Source organism: Chiloscyllium plagiosum, chromosome 19 (genome assembly GCF_004010195.1).
Source record: "Chiloscyllium plagiosum isolate BGI_BamShark_2017 chromosome 19, ASM401019v2, whole genome shotgun sequence".
In the NCBI taxonomy this organism is placed as follows: Eukaryota; Metazoa; Chordata; class Chondrichthyes; order Orectolobiformes; family Hemiscylliidae; genus Chiloscyllium; species Chiloscyllium plagiosum.
Genome location: NC_057728.1, coordinates 12,908,687 through 12,929,733, shown reverse-complemented (window position 1 = coordinate 12,929,733; position 21,047 = coordinate 12,908,687). Strand labels below are relative to the sequence as shown.

Genomic DNA, 21,047 nt, shown 5'->3' with positions numbered 1-21,047 from the left:
TTCGCAAGGTTAGATCTCATGGAATACAGGGAGAACTAGCTATTTGGATACAGAACTGGCTCAAGGTAGAAGACAGAGGGTGGTGTTGGTGGAGGGTTGTTTTTCAGACTGGAGGCCTGTGACCAGTGCAGTGCCACACGGATCAGTGCTGGGTCCACTATTTGTCACTTATATAAATGATTTGGATGTGAACAAAGGTGGTATAGTTAGTAAGTTTGCAGATGACACCTACATTGGAGGTGTAGTGGACAGCGAAGAGGGTTACCTCAGATTACAACAAGATCTGGACCAGATGGGCCAATGGGCTAAGAAGTGGTTATTATCTAAATTTGTTTAATTCAGATTAATGCGAGGTGCTGCATTTTGGGAAAGTAAATCTTAGCAGGACTTATGCACTTAATGGTAAGGTCCTAGGGAGTGTTGCTGAACAAAGAGACCTTGGAGTACAGGTTCATAGCTCCTTAAAAGTGGAGTTGCAGGTAGATAGGATAGTGAAGAAGGCATTTGGTTTGCTTTCATTTCTTGGTCAGAGCATTAAGTACAGGAGTTGGGAGGTCATGTTGTGGATGTACAGGACATTAGTTCTGCCACTTTTGGAATATTACATGCAATTTTGGTCTCCTCCCTATCGGAAAGATGTTGTGAAACTTGAAAGGGTTCAGAAAAGATTTGCAAGGATGTTGCAGGATTGGAGGATTTGAGCTATTGGGAGAGGCTGAACATGCTGGGGTTGTTTTCCCTGGAGTGTCAGAGACTGAGGGGTGACCTTATTATAAAGGTTTATAAAATCATGAATGGCATGGATAGGATAAATTGACAAACTCTTTTCCCTAGGATCGTGGAGTCCAGAATTAGAGGGCATAGGTTTCGGGTGGGAGGGGAAAGATATAAACGAGACCTAGCAGGCAACCTTTTACTGTAGAGGGTGGTACGTGTATGGAATGAGCTACCAGAGAAAGTGGTGGAGGTTGGTACAATTGCAACATTTAAAAAGCATCTGGATGGGTATGTGAATAAGAAAGGTGTAGAAGGATACGGGCCAAGTGCTGGCAAATAGGACTAGATTAGGTTGGGATATCTGGTTGACATGGCCAAGTTGGACTGAAAGGTCTGTTTCCATTCTATACATCTCTATGACTCTGTAACTCCATCCTTCTACACTTGCTTGATTGCCTAAGCCATAGATGGAGCTACAGAGTCATGTGACTGGGTGTTTGTATCTAACCACTGAAGTATTTCAATTCCTGTAAATTAACTGATGGATTTAGAAATTGAGTTATACTCTGCATTGCTATAAGATAAGTAAGATTAAGACAAACCATAGAAAATATAACAATTTGTTTTCCCATGAGAAATAAAATCTAACTTTTGTTGTCACATGGGTTGTAAAAGGAAAATCTGATTCACTTTAAGTGAGAAAACAGTTTCATTATCAAGTAAGATATTGCTGTACTATCTGGTCTGCTACTTAATGCCATACGGAGGGAATGCTGTCTTGTTTATTGTAATATTTCCGTCTGCAGGTCTGTGGGTTAGATAAGTGTTTGACAGTATTTCACTCTTTAAAAAGCATGAGCTCGTCATCTACTGTCTTGGCCACATAACCCACTCAACTAACTTCTTCAATAGTCATACATTTCACTCTTACTGCCATGTTGTTTCAACATTTTTTTATATTGTATGTGAAGTCTTATGGACTGAGAGACACAATCATTATTTTCACTTTCAAGGAATAACAAATTAACGAATCCAAGGTTGTAAATGGATTGGAAAAGGTTTTGAGTCTATCAGACCAGAAATAAATCATCAGCTGTCCTTTGCAATAACATTTGTCAGAAGGCCATTTCTTTAAATTGGATTTTCTGACACTCAGCATGCCCACTGCAACCACAGATTAGAATCATTTAGAGGCAGTCTTCATTAGCTGCATTTAATGGGGTGCTGTTGTCCTTACTAATAATGTCCAGGGGGAGCACAGAATCCTAATAGCTGCTCCAAATCAATTTAGTGCTGGGACCAGTGATAAGTTGTTGGAAGCAGAACTTTTATATCACCGGGACCTGCTACACCAGATGACCAAAGAGTCATAGAGCTGGACAGCATGGAAACAGATTGTTTTGTCCAACTTGACCATGCAGACCACATATTCCTTACACACCACCCTTGGCTTAGTTGCCCCTTAGGTCCATTTTATATCTTTCCCCCTCACCTTAACCCTATGCCCTTTAGTTCTGGACTCCTCCACCCGGGGAAAAGATCTTGTCTATTCACCCTATCCATGCCCCTCATAATTTTGTAAACCTCTATAAGGTCACCCCTCAGCCTCCGATGCACCAAGGAAAACAGCCCCAACCTATTCTGCCTCTCCCTATAGCTCAAACTGCCAAACCTGAACCCTCACCATAATATCCTTCTTCTAGCAGGATGTCCAAAATTGCATGCAATATTCCAAAAGTGGCCTAACCAATGTCCTATACAGCCAAAACATGCCTTCCCACCTCCTATACCCAATGCACTGACCAATAAAGGCAAGCATACCAAATGCGTTCTTCACTATCCTGTGTATCTGTGCCTCCACTTCCAAGGAACTATAAACCTGCATGCCAAGGTCTCTTTGTCCAGCAATACTCCCCAGGACCTTACCATTAAATGCATAAATCCGACCCTGATTTGCCTTTCCAAAATGCAGCACCTCATATTTATCTAAATTAAACTCTTTCTGCCATTCCTCGGCCCATTGCCCATCTGATCAAGGTCCTGTTGTACTTTGCTGTCCACCACACCTCCAATTTTGGTGTCATCTGCAAATATACTAATGACACCTCCCATGTTTACATCCAAATCATTTATATAAATGATAAAAAGCAGTGGACCTAGTACCAATCCTTGTGGTGCACCAGTGGTCACAGGCTTCCAGTTTGAAAAGCAACCTTCCACCACCACCCCATGTCGTCTACCTTCAAGTTAGTTCTGTATCCAAATGGCTAGTTCTCCATGTGTTCTAACCTTGCTAACCAATCTCCCATGAGAAACCTTGTCGATTGCCATACTGAAGTCCATACAGATCACATCCACTGTTCTGCCCTCATCAATCCTCTTTGGTACTTCTTCAAAAACTCAATGAAGTTAGTGAGACATATGCACAAACTTTCCCACACATAATTTCGCACTCACAAAGCCACACTGACTATCCCTAATCAGTCTTTGCCTTTCCAAATACATGTAAATCCTATCCCTCACAATTCCCTCCCAAAACTTGCACACCACTGATGTCAGGCTCACTTGTCTATAGTTCCTTGGCTTTTCTTTACCACGTTTCTTAAATAGTAGCACCACGTTAATCAACCTCTTGTCTTCCAGCACCTCACCTGTGGCTGTCAGTGATACAAATATCTCAGTAAGAGGCCTCGCAATCACTTCCCTAGTTTCCCACAGAGTTCCAGAGTACACCTGATCAGTTGCTGGGGATTTATTTACTTTATGCACTCTAAGATGTCCAGCACTTCCTCCTCTGTGATATGGACATTTTTCATGATGTCGGTCTTTATTTCCCCAAGTTGCCTATCTTCCAGCACCACGTTAATCAACCTCTTGTCTTCCAGCACCTCACCTGTGGCTGTCAGTGATACAAATATCTCAGTAAGAGGCCTCGCAATCACTTCCCTAGTTTTCCACAGACTTCCAGAGTACACCTGATCAGTTGCTGGGGATTTATTTACTTTATGCATTCTAAGATATCCAGCACTTCCTCCTCTGTGATATGGACATTTTTCAAGATGTCAGTCTTTATTTCCCCAAGTTGCCTATCTTCCATATCCTTCTCCATTGTAAACACTGATGCAAAATACTGATTTAGTACCTCACCCATCTCCTGTGGTTCCACACATAAGCTGCCTTGCTGATTGTTACGGGGCCCTATTCTCTCTCAAGTTACTCTTTTGTCTTTAATGTATTTGTAGAATCCCTTTGGAGTCCCCTTAACCCTATTTGTCAAAACTATCTCCTGTCCCCTTTTTTCTCTCCTGATTTTCCTCTTATGTATACTCCTACTGTCTTTATACATTTGTTTGGATTCACTCAATCTCTGCTGCCCATATGGCCTGACATATGGCCTCCTTCCTATTCTTGACCAAAACCTCAATTTCTCTAGTCATCCAGCATTCCCTACACCTATGAACATTGCCCTAAATATAAGGATCAGGGGACTGAAATGCAACCAAAAGAACAATACAAATTATTTAAATAACTAAAATGGGCTTGTAACTTTATACAACCAATATGTACATGGTCTACTGAATCCACAGCACTGGAGTAATAACAGTTGGGTTGTGAGTAAGAATCCCAGTGAATATTTTTTTCTATTTCACAAAACCCACAACCAAATCATTCAATTAACTAGGTATACAAATAATTAGGAGTTGCTCCACCATGGGTAATCTGACAATGACAAAAAAAAAACAAGAGAGGGAAATAAATCAAAATGGTGTTGCAGGGTGAGATAATACATGCAAGTAAATGTGGCGCTCATAGCTCTCATTACTGGTGGTCACTGCGTGCTTCCTATTTGAGGACACCTGGGCACGAACATAGCCATTAAAGAGAGGCAGGCAGTCAGGTATTATAGCCCCCACGTGGGCCAGCTGCCGAGACCTGCTGATGGTCACCTTAGGTAGGCCCATGAGCAGGCCCACAAGGACATCTCTGACTTGCCCCCTCAACACTGGGTGTCTAAGGATCAGGAGCATGGGACTGAAGTGCAACCAAAAGAATGACAAAAGATTTTCTGAAAGATTAAACAAGTGTGCAATCACCCACAACCAACGTACTCCTGCTCTATGGACCCCACACCATTTAATTAATAGTGAGGTTGGGTGTCCATGAATAGTCTTAGTAGGTGGCTTGCACAAGACTGCTGTGTATCCACTAAGCCTAGTCTCCAATGGAAAGTGGATGGATTCCTCCACTGAGATTCCTTTACTGGGCACCATCCCCACATAAGCAGTGAAATGGAATGCCACGGCATGAAAAACACAGGTTTGTTTTGATGACCAACCACCTCATCACCGTCTAACTAAAAAGCAGTTCATAAATTACAAGCACTGCCCCCAATACAAAGTCCAATGGCACGCAGTGTTGACCTTTGAGAAAGGCATTGCTTGTCACTGGCCACTCGGGTGTTTCCTTTCTTTCTGGTGGTGGAAACTGAATAAAGATTTGTACACTTGTTGTCTTTCACTGCATCTCACACCTACACACATATAACAAGGGTGCTGGGGAAAATATAAGCACTACCGCAGTTAGGCAAGAAGAAGAAAAAAAAACAAAGTCCAATGAGCATCACCTGCCCCTAAACAGATTGAGCTGTTCCACTTGAGCCTCCCCTTCCAACTTCATGTTGTTTTAGCCCATGTCCCCTTTCCCGTACCTCTCTCCCACCCAAGGTGCCGGCAATGGGCTTTGCGTGTAAGTTGATCAATTGGAAAACATGGGCGTTTTACCGGTGGTTATTGATAGATGAAAAGAAAATACCACAGGTTATTTGGTGATGGGAAAAGAAACAGTTTTGCTTCCGCCCAGGGATGGGACAGTGGTAGTGTCCCTACCTCTGAGGTAGATGTCCTGGGTTCAAGTCCCACCTGCTCTAGAAGTATGTCCCAACATCTCTGAACAGGAGATTAGGAAAACACCTTCTGTTTGAGCCTAAAGGGCTCTTATGGCACAGTGGTAGTGTCCCTACCTCTGAGTCAGGAGGCCTGGTTTCAAGTCCTAACTGCTCCAGAGTTGTGCAATAACATTTCTGAACAGGTTGAATAAGAATATATATAAGACCTTGATGGAGCCGGCAATGTGCATACAATATGGTCACTGGCCCAATAATCTACAACTCCTGGTTTATGTTCTGGGAACATGGGTTCAAATCCTACCAGTCCAGAGTGTGTAATAACATCTCTGGACTGGTTGATGAGAAAATACCTTCCCTTTAAGCCATACAGAGACTGTAAGGGTACAGGGTCAAGATTGTGGTGCTGGAAAAGCACAGCAGATCAGGCTGCATCCGAGGACCAGGAGAATCGATGAAGGGCAAAAGCCCTTCATCAGGAATGAGGGTCAGTCATTCCTGCAGTACTAGAGGGAGTACTCTGCCAATACCTCATGGGCCACTGTCACTTCTAAGGAATTCTTTTAGGTTAACAAAGTTCTTTTCAAAGTGATTTTTAAAATGGTTTGAGTGCAAAATCATCTTACTCAACAATACAGCAATTTCATGACAGACTGAATTGTTACTAATACTGGTTATTGTCTTCTTTCATGGATTCATCTCATCCACAAAAATTAAATTTCTAATTAAGTATACTTGATCAGGACCAATGAACAACATACTATCCATCCAATATTTTCTTTTACAAACACTCCTGCACCAATGTCTACCTTTGGGAAGTATCTGCACAGACAGTAAGCTTCTTGCGCAAGCTTGCATTCACAAAAAAGGAATTTGTTTTAGATGTTGCCAAATTTCATAGGAAAACTAGAATTACAATAGCCAAATGAAAGAATAAAATGGAGACTGTACAAATAATGACATCAATAGCAAAGATTAGTCTGCATTACAGAGTGGCAAAAAATAAAATAAACTGAGGACCTTGAATTGTAATGGTGTTGAATGCATGGGCTCATTCAGTGTCTTGAAATAACCTATTTGCATTTTGTACGAAAAGCTCTGTGACTAGCATGACAGGAAATGCACGCTGAACAGAAATCTGAGGTTTCAAATCCTATTTACCGCAACATCTGACATGGGCTGTATAGTAGAAGCCACTTTTGTTCAAAGTGAAAATTAACAAAATCAGAAAATTAGCACTGCAGATTTTACTGATTACAGAATGTTACTTTGCTTTTCCTGGAGTGTGAATATTATTGTATAGTTTTACTCATTGTTCTAACAACATCAAACCCCTACCAACATGTATAATACAGCTAAGGTTAGAACAACCCTACAAACTCTTCAAATGTTCACTTTATCACAGATTACAACTATTCTGGTGCAGTCCGTATGCTTTTCCATCAATTTTGGAATTTTGTGGTTATTACATCCATGAATTCCCAGAATGTGTTCCAGATGGGGGAAGCTTCACACCAGAAATCCAGATTCAGAAATGTGCCATGTATGCAAGGAAACAGTGTGACCACTTAATGACAAGCAGAATGGAACAACAGAGAGTCTGGTGGAAAAATGTCAATGTACTTTCCCATTTAAACAAGGGGAGTGCTGCCAATCAGAACTATCTCTGTAGAGACAAGGAACATCTATAGAGTATTGTTTACAATTTAAGTAAAGCTGTCAATCACTCAGAGAATTTGAAATACAGAAATTACTTGCTGTTGTTTCACAACTCCATCATATCAACAAACTCACAGTACATACCAGGCAAAATACCAACTCATGTTTGGGTCCAAATTACAATCACATGGCAGAGATGGAGGTCACTCAGTTAATCATGCCTGTGCATGAACTATCCATTTAGTTCCACTTAGTCCCACTTAGTTCCACTTAGAATTTACTTTTACTAAATTCAGAATAAAACAAGCTGGGAAATGAGAACATAAGCAAATTAAGGACACATTAGTCCCAATATTAACAAAGTGACACACTGTGAGTAGTGGGTGGGTACAATATCAAATGGAAATCCAGAAGTGTATTCAGCACACCTATCAATGACCGTTTAACGTAAATATCTTATTTCTAATTCACTCCCAGGTTAGCATTCAATCATTAGTAATGGGTACATTGACAACCTGCATAACATTATCTCAACCCTAGTATTTAAAGAGCAAATAGGAAGATGCTATTTCTAAGAGTTTAGAGTTGAAAGGATAGGGCTGAAAAATATGTTGCTGAAAAGCGCAGCATAATAGGAGCAAGTTCAGCAATGGATTTGAGTAATTTAAAGTAATGGTGCTCCAGTTCACTGATGTCTCTCTTAAATTGGTCCAGGGGCTGAAGGACATACAATTCTCTAAACAGAGAAAAATATGTTTCCTTTCAAAGGCTATGCTGATATTTGGCAATGTACAAGCAGAACTGTTTACTTTAAAAGATAATGACACACTGAATTATAGCTGATGTTCTCTCCATATGTAAAATTGTGTATTGCATTCTTCATGGAGTTCCAATCAGAATAAATCTATTTCACTGGATTACTTACTGAATTCATTTAACGATCCACGAAAAAAAGCACGCCTCCTTTCTTCAGTTGATTGATGTTCCAACGTGAAGGAATTATGAATAGAGCAACTATGCTTCAGAAAGCAGACAAGATGAAGCTAGAATTTATTTACATCCTTTTAAAGTAATTTATCGGGAATACTCAAAAAAAACTGCAGCCAAGTGGACCAAGAACATCAAGCAATATCTGAATATGTTGCAGCAACAGATTAAATGAATTTTGCCTTCCAGTGGTGAATCTTAACAGCACTTGATAAACATTGGATCAGACAAGACCAATAGACAAGAATTTACATCTCATTTCTTTTAAAGGAATAATTGATTTTTGACAGGCTTCAACAAGCTATTTACAGCTTAACCTGTACACTTGTCAGAACATCGCTCAATGAAAATAGATTGCAAAGCCCTTCTGTCTATTTGATCCTCTCTTTCAGGGTAAGCTACAACTGCCTTCCAAATATGGTCTGAATCCATTGGCCTGGATCATGTTCCCTAGTCAACTATTCCAGTTGGGTTTTAACATTTAAGCTTGTTGTCAATCTATAGAAGAGGGTCTTTCAGGAGATTAGAAAAATAGCTGTTGATTCAGCCAAATGCAAATTAGATACTTTCTGTAAAAAAAAACTAATATTTTACTACATGAGTAATTCAGAGTTAATGTAAGAATAAGGTGCTTGAAAAAAATGCTGACTTTGGGGCATTGGTTCATACAGTTCTGTGTTACTACGGTTTCCTCTCAGACAAGAACAGAAATTGCTGGAGAAACTCAGCAGGTCTGCGAGCATCATTGGAGAGAAAGCAGAGTTAACGTTTCGAGTCCAGTGATCCTTCTTCAGAACGGAAAGGTGCTGGAAAATTGTGCTCTTTACTGCTATAGAGAGAGGAGGAGGAGGAGAGGGGAGTAGAACAGACTGTGACAGTGCCCACAGTGAAAGACAAAAGCAGTTGTCAATGATGGTAAATAATGGAATAGAGGTGTAAAATGAAAGATGTAAAAAGGAGGAAATGGGTGCGCTCTATTGAGAACAAAGTCAACAAGTTACAAATAAGTCACAGACAGGGGCTATTCAGGGATTTTTAAAAAAAATAAGGACAGAGATCACACTGTGAAATTGTGACTTCAATATTGATTCCTGGAAGCTGTAAAGTGCCTCAGTAGAAACTGAGATGTTGTATCTTCAGGATATTGTGGCAGGACCAGGATCGAAATCTTAGCTTGGGAGCAAGATGGTAGATTGAAATGGCAAGCAGCAGGAAGATCAGGATTATTCCGATGGAGGTGTTCTGCAAAGTGGTTACCCAGTCTGCATTTAATCTTGCCAATGTAGAGGATACTGCATTGTGAGCAGCAAAACACAGTAGACTAGATTGAAAGAATTGCAGGTCAAAAATTGCTTCTCCTGGAAGGTGTATTTGGACAGTGAGGAGGGAGGAAGTGAGTATCCAATGTCACAGCTTCTGCGATTTCATGGGAAGATGGAATGGGCAAGTGAGGAAGTGTTAAAAGTGATGGTGGAATGGCCCAGGGTGTCGTGGATGGAATGATCCCTGCAAAATGTTGACAGTGGAAGGGAAGGAGAGGTTGGTGGTTGGTGGTGGCATTCTGCTGAATGTGGCAGAAATGGTGCGGGATGATCCTTTTAATGTGGAGACTGGTGGATAGGTCAGACATGGTCAAGGGCTGTTTCTAGCATGGTTGTGGAGAAAGCCTCAGATGAAGAAAAGGGATGACATGTGGAACTCCAATAGAAGGCAGTATCATAGGAACAGATGTGATGGAGATGGAGAAACTGGCAGAATGGATGGAATGCTTGCAGGAAAGCAGGATGTGAGGAAGTGGTGTTGTGGTAAGCGTGGGCTTGTCGTGGATTTGACTGACAGTCTTTCATGACTTTGGTCTCTTTTTCATCCAGTCATTCATCAATGTTCCTATTTTCTTGATCAGCCTATGATATAAATTTGCCTACCACAATCCTGAAATTGCATTGTCTCACCCTGTTATAACTGAAAACAAATTTGAATTCATTTTCTTGTGTAGTGTTCCACATACCTCTATTGAGAGATTTATTTTTATTGAGTCTGAATATTAGTACATCCATTAGATTGCTAGCTACAAGCAAAATAACATATTTAGATGTGATGCCCATTATTATTTGATTTAGATGTCTATCTAAAGTTCCAAATAATTAAGATTCTATTTAAAAATTTTTATTATTTCGGTATTTTGTTCATATGCTGGTGGAAAAAACTGAGGTATTGTCAATTCAACAGAGAAATGAATGATGTTTAAATTTCTGGATTAAGTTTTATTCTTGCACTGCAGCAACTTGAAAGGCGATGGTATCAGCATTTCCCATACACTTTGATGATGCAAACTGAGTTTTAGCACTGGCAGTTAAACAGAATTCTACTAGATTTGATTTTGTCATAGAAATGGTGTAATGCCACATGTTGCGCATAATTCAATTCCACAAGCTCAGAGGTCATGACTTCTGGAGCTAACCAAGACCAATAGCCCATAGGTTCTTCACTTTTCTTGTCTTCCCTCAGCACAAACCATCACAGTCATCACTGCCCTCGCCTTTCACAAACTCCATCAGTTGGGCAATAGTTTTATTGCTACTTCTTCCTGTATCAGTAATACACTAGATCTTCTTGAACTCATCCCCTCAAGACAGGGAGCACAGAAATTCTGTCCTGCCTCTCACACCTCCTCAACTTTTGAAATTTACTAAAAAATCAGCACCCAAAAATGTGGAGAACTGAAACAAAATCAGAAATTAATGGAAAAGCTCAGCAAGTCAGGCAGTACCTGTGGAGAGAAATCAGAGTTAGCTTTTCTGGTCCAGTGACCCTTGCTCAGAATGTGAACAATTGCATCCTTTGGCTGTGGATTGCAATGAACTGAGCAAACTGTACCACATGGTATTTGTTAATATTATTTTTTTTTCACAAGTCTAACATCTATAATTGATTCATTCAGTCAATGAAACTTAACAATCAGCAGCAAATCTTCATGAAGTTATGACCTATGTTCCTTTAAATCAAGGTATATGTTGTCATAATATTTAATGCCTTAAAAATATTTTCTCTTTCCCATTACAATCAATTAAATCTTCAGCATAAAGGTGGTATGCGGATACTGTTAACACACAGAGCATATGAAAATGGCAAACAGAAGGTCCTGGCCTGTCATACACAGTTTTGATGTTTTATGCATCTCAACCCATACTTCCCGCCCCATCCAAAAGTTTGTAATCACCTGGGACAGATGCAAAAGAAAAATAAAACCCAAGCCAATTAGAGGGAAAAGAAATTGGAGATTGTGTCTCCAGTCAGTCTCAGGAGACCACACTGGCCTAGATAATGTTTCATCACTCTTGCCTTTCCAATGAGGTGATCGTCACCCCAATCAAAAACAGCCCAGTTCTCCCATGAAACAATATAACTAGTCAGTGTTCACCATGCAAGCTGGCAAAATACTCCACAAGTTTTCTATTCTTCACAAATGGAAGAACCTTTAAACATTCAACCAAGTTCTGTCCTTCGCATAACAAGCTTGATCCCCTGGTTCATCCTAACTGATACAGTTCAAATAATGAGACTATATAAATCCTTCATTATTTTATAAACATCTGTCAAATCACCCTTATGTTTACACTCCCAAAATGAAGCACACACCGAATATTTGGGTCATGCACCTTCAATCAATTTTAATTATTTTTGCTAAGTTAATTATGGTCAGTGAATCCAAACTTCCATAAGGTTATTGTAACTAAACTTCTCTAAGATGTCACTTACCAGTCTCCCTTGAGATCTGCACAAATGCTTCCACACCGCTTTCTCCATAGTTGCCCTCAGATGCTAAAGTTGAGACGTAATTCCATCCAAGGGCTGTAACAATATCCACCATTGCTTGAACTTGGTATGAATCAGGTGGGACCACTCGGGAAAAGAAGTCATATCTGCTGTTGTCACTCAGCTCTGGAGCAGTTGAAGCATAGCTAATCTGAGGGATCTGTGCCAAGAAATGAATATACCATTCAAAATGAGAAAACATTATTAAATATTACTTTATTCAGATTCATAATTATAACTAAGCTCATATCCGAAAGTCCTGAGGTATACATGATTTCTCTCTGTAAGGCAATGCTATTTCCATTGCTACTGCTGGCAAACTGACATAGAATATGAGCATTCAACTCAACTCATATCAGTTTACAGAACAACTAATAAAATGAATGCATTATAAAATCATTCCCAGTTTACTCTTTGTAGAGTACTTTTCATTTTCTTCAATTACCTCCCTGATCCATCTATGTTTGAATCAGTTAGTCATCTACAAGTGCATTAATTGATGTACCTCACCCAAATTGCCATTTGTACAGGCACAAAACATTCAGCTTTTTTTTCTACTGGGGGTGTTATACACAGTAATGGTTCTGAAAGGGTTACTGCTAACAGCATCATGAGCACAAAGATGTCATAAGGACTTGGGTGAGGAAAGACAGTAGATCTTAGATCCTATCCATGGTCTCCCCACAGTATTGGTGCCACAGTCTATCTTACAATCTTACTGATTGTTATCATTTTGTTGAAGAAAGCCCGATTGTGACACAGTGGTAGTATCCTACCTCTGGGCCAGATGTCCCAGCTGCTTCTGAAGTGTGTCGTAACATGCTTAAACAGGTTGATTAAAAAAATACCAATCTTGTTTAAGAGCCTTTCCTTGTTAGATTAATTGATGGTTTCCTTCTATCACTTTTGACTGAGCAAGCCCTATAGACTCAGTAGTCGAAGCAGCATCTATCCAATCGCATGTTGGCAGTGGTTGGCATCACATGTACACAGGACATGGAGCACCAGAACTGGGCCCAATTCTGTCCTCACTGAATCTTTAATGTGAACTTTCCAGCACAGATCAACCAGAAACTAAAGCTGGTTTTGTTTTCTCATTCCTAGCAACAGAAAGATAAAGCTTAAATGAAAACAACTAACTCTGTTTAGATCAGGACCAAACTTGAGAACATCCCATTCAAGTAGGATGGTCATACATGCACGCACAAATGCATGTGGATACATATACAAAGGACACTCAGACACAAATTCACGTGATCATTCACACAAATGTGGATACATTGAAGTATGCATGTGCTCCCACATGTGCAAATACATGAGCCCAACATGCATAGGTATACACACACACACTTACACAGACACATGGTTGCACATCTACACCCCTAGGCACACACACATTTCCTTATACACACAGAGGTAGCTACACACACACACATATGAATTCACAATTGAGCACATTCACAGAAGCATACATCCACATTGAAAAATATCGGTGGGCTGAGATTATGGAATTTGTTACCACAGAAAGTGGGGCAGCATGGTGGCTAAGCAGTTAGCATTGTTACCTCACAGTGCTAGGGACCTGGGTTTGATTCCAGCCTCGAGCGACTGTGTGGCGATTACACATTCTTCCCCACGTCTGTCTGGGTTTCCTCCAGGTGCTCTGGTTTCCTTCCACAGTCTTGTCCACAGTGTCCAGGGATGTATAGGTTAGATGCATTAGTCAGGGGAAATGTAGGGTAATGGGTCTGGGTGGGATATTCTTCACAGGGGCAGTGTGGACTTGTTGCGCCGAAAGGCCTATTTCCACACTGTAGAAATTCTAAATAGATGGAGATAAGTAGAGTCAGAAAAAGGTGAGTGAGGCACTGCCAAGATTGGTATATGTAAGAAAATGTGGGGTATACCTGAATGTTAGCATGAAAACTGTGTATGAGGGGCAGCTGAAGCCTGTGTGATGGTGGGTGTGCCACATTCAGCAACTTGGTGGTGGACCATCAGTTGGGAAACATCACATGAAGATGCTTGACGGATTCTGTAAAGTCATTTTGTGTGTGACATTCCTAGTCCAGAATCTGAGAGTTAACCTCCGTGACCGCCTGGTGCCGCCCCCTGCTGGAGGTGGCACTTTGGCCATCCTGCCTTCCCTCACAACAATACAGCTCTCTCTTCCTGTCACCTCCACCATGACCAGCCCCTTGTCCTGGGTTCTGGAGCATTCCCTCCACTCTGGTGTTCCATTCTCTTTGTTCAGTGCAGCTGCCTGTGCTGTCTGAGGAATACTATTTACTGCCTGTTGAGTGTGGCAATGGGAATCCCTCCACTTCCACTACAATCGTGTCCATGAGGCAGCATTGGCCAAATCACAAGCTATCTTCCGCCATCTAAACATATGGGCAGTTTGCCAAATGCATGACTCATACAACACAAAAAAAATAGTGCAAGCCAAATTTTAGCTCCCTGTCTCCTATTTTTCAGGCTTGGCTTTATTAACTTTCCAAACCTTGCCAAGACAGTATTGACCTGTTCGAAAACGCGTGGCACCTTCCTGCCGCTGTTTCTCCCCCCCCCCCACCGAAGTTAGTATTGTGTGGCTGAATGCCTATCTGTCAGTGAGATAAGGTCGCAAAACCTTTTCCCACTTGAGAGTATCTGTCACTGCTCAAACTGAATCTTATCATCTCAGTCAACCTGCCAGATGGAGCCTCATGCTATCGTGAGCCAGTCCATCACACAAGAGACACAGGAATCAGAGTGAAGGAATGATATTAAGCAGCTTTACCTGCTGTTCTACCTCCTGCCATCTGATTACAGTGTTTGTGAAGGCATGGAACAGTAACTTCTGCAGGTAGGGAAGAACTGGAAATAATAACAAATGAACAGAACATTATGTTAAAAATATATTCACGCTCGTCACACCAGAGCCATGAGATTTGGCTCTGCAGAGTCGAGATTAACCTGTGCTACAGCTGTCAGTTGACTTCCAGATGGTGTCTGCAGTATACCCACACACTTCTGGGCATGATGCCATACTGCCTCTGAAATCCCGACATGCTGACTTCCTTGGGAATTACCCAGGAAGTTTGAGCTACTGCTGGCCAATTTCCCTGCTACCTGAGACCCTGTGAAAAAGTCTGCAGTTTGAAGGTAGAGTCAGAGATATCAGACATGACCAACTCCCCCATGCCTGCGGGAGATAGAAAGATCCCAGACCAACTTCTGGGTAACTATACAGCTGCATTGTCCCAACATCGCAACAATTAAACCAGCCTGTCCAAACTTCCTGAGCCAACCTGACCAGCCTAATAAAACCCACCATTCAGCTACCACACAATCTGAGCTGACTACCCCAGCTACATGCTAACTCAGCCGAACTAGCCTCTGATCCAACAGCCTCCAACTCCCCAGTCAGCTCACAACCACCCTATCTACCTGCCGCATACCCATCTACCCTACTCATCCAACCTGTATACTTACTCACCCAACCCACTTACATACATAACCACACCAGCTCCCCGCCCAATCAGTCATTCATCAAAAGTAGCGATGGTCCTACCAGTTCATTACAGAGAGATGACTGGTGGCGGTTTAACCTGCTCAGGTGAGTTAAGAGGCTGAGAAGGAGAATCCTTTATGGTAACCTCAGCTGATGCAGAAATTGAACCCATGCTGTTGGCATCAAGCTGTATTCCAAACCAGCCATCTGGGCTAACCAACCCCCAAACATCCCCTAATATTCGGCCATTCACTAAGATTCACATTCAAGACATTTATGTGTATCTTACAGCAGCTTGTACCATAAAAGGGGGTGTGTTTTGTACTCCCTCTAACACCGCTTCACCAAAATGAATGTCTTTGTGGGACTTCAGAAGAAGCCACAATCCGAAGACCCAGCCATAAATCCAGAGTTGCTTCAGGACACTGGAAAAGTTGGAGCAGGGTGGCAATCCAATACTGATTGTGCTTTGCAGATCAGGTCCACTTTAGCAATATAGCAAAATCAGCAAAACGTTTCATTGCATTGCTGTACCTAAAACAAGGGAGCTCCATCAATGTACAATTGGCTCAAGATCCTAGCAACACATCTTACATGTCAATGCAACATTTCCAGGGAGTAAGCATGCTGTTAAAATTCTGAGGCAAACAATACAATCCTCTGACTAAAAAAAAGGATGACTTTTCTTTTCATAATTCTGGGAGAATGCTTCCTTTCAAATATAATTTATGCATAAAACTTTCTCAAAATATAATACATAACAGTTCAATTTGACAATATATAAAATGCAGTTTCTTTCAATGCAGTACAGAGGTCTCACTCCATTTATATTTACAGTGTACAATTGCATTTCATTCCAAACATCCCTCTTATGCATAGAGCCCGGAGGGTTTGACATAGTTTCCTGTTGTCCAATGTACTGTGGTGGGAGAGCTTTAGACAGGTGCCCTTTCCCTTTTGGGCCTTTGAAGAGGCTGCCCCAAACTTTAGCATGTCCCTCAGCATGTCGCCCTAGACCTTGAAATGTGACAGTCTGCCACACTCAGTTGTCAACCGTTCTTTGAATTGAAAGACGAGCAAGTTTTGAACAGGATGTTGCATGCAAACCATTCACACTGCCTGACAGGTGAAAGGTGTTTTCCTCACAAACATTTCCACAAGGGATAGATGGTACAACACAATCCAACTGAACAGAATGTCAGTGACAGTGTGGTCAGACCTACCTCTCAGAACATCAGGAACAGGAAGAATCTCAGCATGTATTGATAGTTGGTATTTGTCTACTAAAGGTCCATGCACAGCTTAATCACTGCACATAAAGGGTGCAACAGATATTAGGCACAATTTCTCTCCCATTATCTAGATTTGTGCATCATGCCTCAGTGAGCACAACCCATTTTGATCTCTAAATAAAGTAGAAGATGGCTCTGGTAACTATCATGGCACAGAGGTGGGCTATATATCAACACTGGCAGTCTGTACAGCAACACCAAAAGCACTTGGCATCCAATGACCAAGTTCTAACTCATGACAGAGGGAATTAATCCCACATTCTCAGTTGCTGCCACAAATAAGCTATATTCCCTGACTTCCTTTTTTTTTAAAGAAAAGTGTGGCACGGTGGCACAGCAGTTAGCACTGCTGCCTCACAGTGCCAGAGACCGGGGTTCATTTCCCGCCTCAGGCGACTGACTGTGTGGAGTTTGCACGTTCTCCCCGTGTCTGCGTGGGTTTCCTCCGGGTGCTCCGGCTTCCTCCCACAGTCCAAAAATGTGCAGGTTAGGTGAATTGGCCATGCTGAATTGCCCATAGCGTTGGGTAAAGGGGTAAATGTAGGGGAATGGGTATGGGTGGGTTGTGCTTTGGCGGGTCAGTGTGGACTTGTTGGGCCAAAGGGCCTGTTTCCACACTGTAAGTAATCTAATCTACATTTTGGACCATAAAGGTCTCAGATATAATGAAACATATCTACCAGCCCAGGCCAATGAGGCAGGTGTCCATCCCACAAACACACACCACCCTCACCTTCACTGGAGCAATTATATCCATGAGTAGGACAAAGTTCCCAGAAATCTTCCTGGCAGATACCACAGAGGCTTTGGTGAGGTGGATTACAAACTCTAGAGCAGACTTGACTCCATTGGAAATAACTCTGGTCAGAATTTTCTAAATGATGTTAAGCTGGGAAACAGGTTGTCAATTACTTGTTTCCTCCCTCTCCCCTGGTTTTCTGCAGGGGGTGGCACAGTGGCACAGTGGTTAGCACTGCTGCCTCACAGCGCCAGGGACCCAGGTTTAATTCCCGCCTCAGGCGACTCTCTGTGTGGAGTTTGCGCATTCTTCCCATGTCTGCGTGGGTTTCCTCCGGGTGCTCCGGTTTCCTCCCACAATCCAAAAATGTGCCATGCTAAATTGCCCATAGTGTTAGGTGCAGGGGTAAATGTAGGGGAATGGGTCTGGGTGGGTTGCGCTTCAGCGGGTCGGTGTGGACTTGTTGGGCCGAAGGGCCTGTTTCCACACTGTAAGCAATCTAATCTAATAAAAAAAGCTCTGATTTTGGCAAGGTATCCTGAACTGGAAACACATCACTTCACAAACTTAATGCTGTGCATGGTAGTGGAGAGAATTTGTAGGTCTATTAAAACTGTTTTGTTACCAGTCTAACTAAATGTAATAGTCCCAGTCCTTGGTTACATTACTCCATACCTAGAGTTTTCAAAGTTTCACTGTTGTTCAGCTGAGAAATCAGTGTTGCTGCACACAGGCTGTAATGCCAGGTACAAGCAGTGAAGTTTGGACTGTCCCCTGTTGATACTGTCTTTCCACTCTGTTCCTCCTCAAGGACATTCCTGTACCCGGTTCCAAGAGCTGACATGTGTTGGACATCTCAATGTTTCAGGGTTGGGATGCTCTGGACTGTTTGCTGCTTCCAGTGTTTTGGAGATGCTAAAAGTTGTCTCCTATAGCTCTTCAGCATTTTGCTATGTCTCCTGCTCCTGTCATCTTCTTTACTCTTCATCAGAGTCACAATTGGCCATTTCAGACATAATCTGCCTCTCCACCTCTGTGGAGATCTGTCTGTTCTTTTTGTTAACCTTTTCCTTAATAGTTTTCCTTAGCTGCAGAGGACCCTCATGGGACAGTGTTCAGCTGATTGTTACAGCATCTTGTCCCTTCTTTTGCCTTCTCCTTGCCTCCCCCTGCATCCTTCCTTGTCACGTTTATCTCACTGAGAAAGTTGGTGAGGAGATGGCTGCTGGTCTACTCTGCAGCAATCAATCTCAATCCACTTTCTCTTCCAAAGAAAGAGGATTTTAGTTGCCTGTGTGTAATGGAAGCAGCATTTTTGGAAGGTCATAGAGTCATAGAGGTGTACACCATGGAAACAGACCCTTCAGTCCAACTCGTCCATGATGCCCAGATATCCTAACCTAATCTAGTCCCGTCTACCAGCACTGGTCCCATATCCCTCTAAACCCTTCCTATTCATAGATCTCTCTGGATGCCTTTTGACTATTGTCATTGTACCAGCCTCCACCATCTCCTCTAGGTAAAAACAAGAACTGCAGATGCTGGAAAACAGAGTTTAGATTAGAGTGGTGCTGGAAAAGCACAGCAAGTCAGGCAGCATCTGAGGAGCAAGAAAATCGATGTTTCCGGCAAAAGCCCTTCATCAGGAATGGAGGCAGGGTGCCTCCAGGGTGGAGAGATAAGTGCGGGGCGGGGGATGGTAGCAAAGAGTACAACGGGTGAATGGGGGTGGGGATGGAGGTGATAGGTCAGAGGGGATGGTGGAGCGAATAGGTGGGAAGGGAGATTGGTTGGTAGGACAGGTCATGAGGACAGTGCTGAGCTGAAAGGTTGGAACTGGGGTAAGGTGGGGGGAGGGGAAATGAGGAAACTGGTGAAGTCTACATTGATGTCCTGGGGTTGAAATTATTCTTTCTGTGTCTGCATGAGTTTCCTCCAGGTGCTCCAGTTTCCTCCCACAATCCAAAGATGTGCAGGTCAGGTGAATTGGCCAGGCTATATTGCCCATATGTTAGGTGTGTTAGTCAGAGGTAAATATAAGGTAGGAAAATGAGTCTGATTGGGTTTCTCTTCAGAGGGTCGGTGTGGAGTTGTGGCCGAAGGGCCTGTTTCGATACTGTAGGGAATCTAATCTAATCTAATCTCCATCTTCATGGTTGCTTTCTCCTACACTCTTTCAAATCCAAATCTCAATGTGCTCCTTTACCTCAGTGCTGTTCCCAGCTACTTCAAAATACATAGAGAGGGAGGTCAGCACAACTATGACAAGAACATGAGGGTTACGGAGATGTGTGGTCTGAGTGGAGTTCTGCTGCAACAGCAACATTAAATTGTGGGTCCATATTAAGGATCGACTGCGATACCAGGTTACCCCTTTCGTTGAACATCTTCATGAATTTCGCACATACCCTGATGTTTTTAAATCTTATGTTGAATTACCTGCGACTGTGGGATAGCCACAAAAAGACTCACTTAACAATGAAAGTCATGTTCATGGCTGCGTTTCCTTCACTATTTTTCGCCATTACCAAACAGGTGTTACACTCCCCTTGGTTTGGAGCTCAGTTGTTGCCAACGCTTCTAATTTGCACAGGCCAGGCCTCAAGGCTCAAGGTGGGACTGAGAAAAGGATGGTTTGTGAGTTGGTTCCTTGAAGGTAATGGCAGCACAATGTGATATTACTGGCTGCTGATATCTGCATAGACCTCTTTTGACTCCATATCAAAATGAAGTACAGCAAAAACTGAGGGACAAAGGTTAATCAGGCTATTCACTGAAGGCACATAATGGGTGCTAAAGCAATGATTCAGAGCTTTGAATTGCCATTGGGGAGGAGAAGATTTGCACAAGTGAAGATAGAAACATTGAGTATTTGCTGGATGTTGTACAATATTGTTAGGCACAGAGATCTCATTATAGTCTTGGCTGAGATGTAATTGAAAATCATCAAAATCCAGGAGGACAATAATGTGCAAATGCCAATGGCAGCTGATCAGTCTGTTCTGGCAATGCAATAGCAATGTGGCAAATTGCCCACTTTTTAATGGGATTTGCAACAGTACCTAATGAACACCAATCGGCCAAATGGATAATAATGCTTATTTGTTTTATGTGCTTCATTTTCGAAGGAAAGTACACGTTATATCTATTAAGTTTAAATTTGCCAACTGCCTTTTTCATTCTGTTCACTAAAAGTAGTGAAAACAATAAAATACAGTTTATGATAATAAATAATGTAATCCATTGTTCTTTTCTATGTGCTGTTCCATTTTGATCTTGGAATGTCCACGTGAACAATCTTTCTGTCATGTGATTCTATGTTGTGAGGAAGATATGAGAATTTTACAGAATAGAGTTGGATTGGTGTGAAATAAAGTCTGGCAGATGAAGTATAATCTGGGGAAAGGTTAAATTCCTTACTTCAGCAAGAAGAATGAA

The 21,047-nt window shown here is 42.0% G+C and overlaps 1 protein-coding gene and 1 long non-coding RNA gene across 9 annotated transcripts in view; one reads left to right on the top strand and one right to left on the bottom strand.

Annotated features, from left to right (window-relative positions):
- Positions 1-21,047, bottom strand: part of LOC122559526 (metabotropic glutamate receptor 8) — a 443,931-nt gene that overhangs the window by 242,010 nt on the left and 180,874 nt on the right. For all 4 annotated transcript variants that reach the window (XM_043709129.1, XM_043709130.1, XM_043709131.1 and 1 more), the window contains exon 3: positions 12,026-12,242. In XM_043709129.1, coding sequence (XP_043565064.1) covers positions 12,026-12,242 — 217 coding nt within the window. The remainder of the gene's footprint in view (positions 1-12,025; positions 12,243-21,047) is intronic.
- LOC122559528 overlaps positions 1-21,047 on the top strand; it is a 118,427-nt gene that overhangs the window by 37,268 nt on the left and 60,112 nt on the right. The window contains exon 1 of one of the 5 annotated variants that reach the window (XR_006314453.1): positions 14,907-14,930. The exons of the other annotated variants lie outside the window; for them this stretch is intronic. This is a non-coding gene — a long non-coding RNA (uncharacterized LOC122559528). Of the gene's footprint in view, positions 1-14,906; positions 14,931-21,047 lie in introns of those variants that run through there. 5 annotated transcript variants of the gene reach the window in all.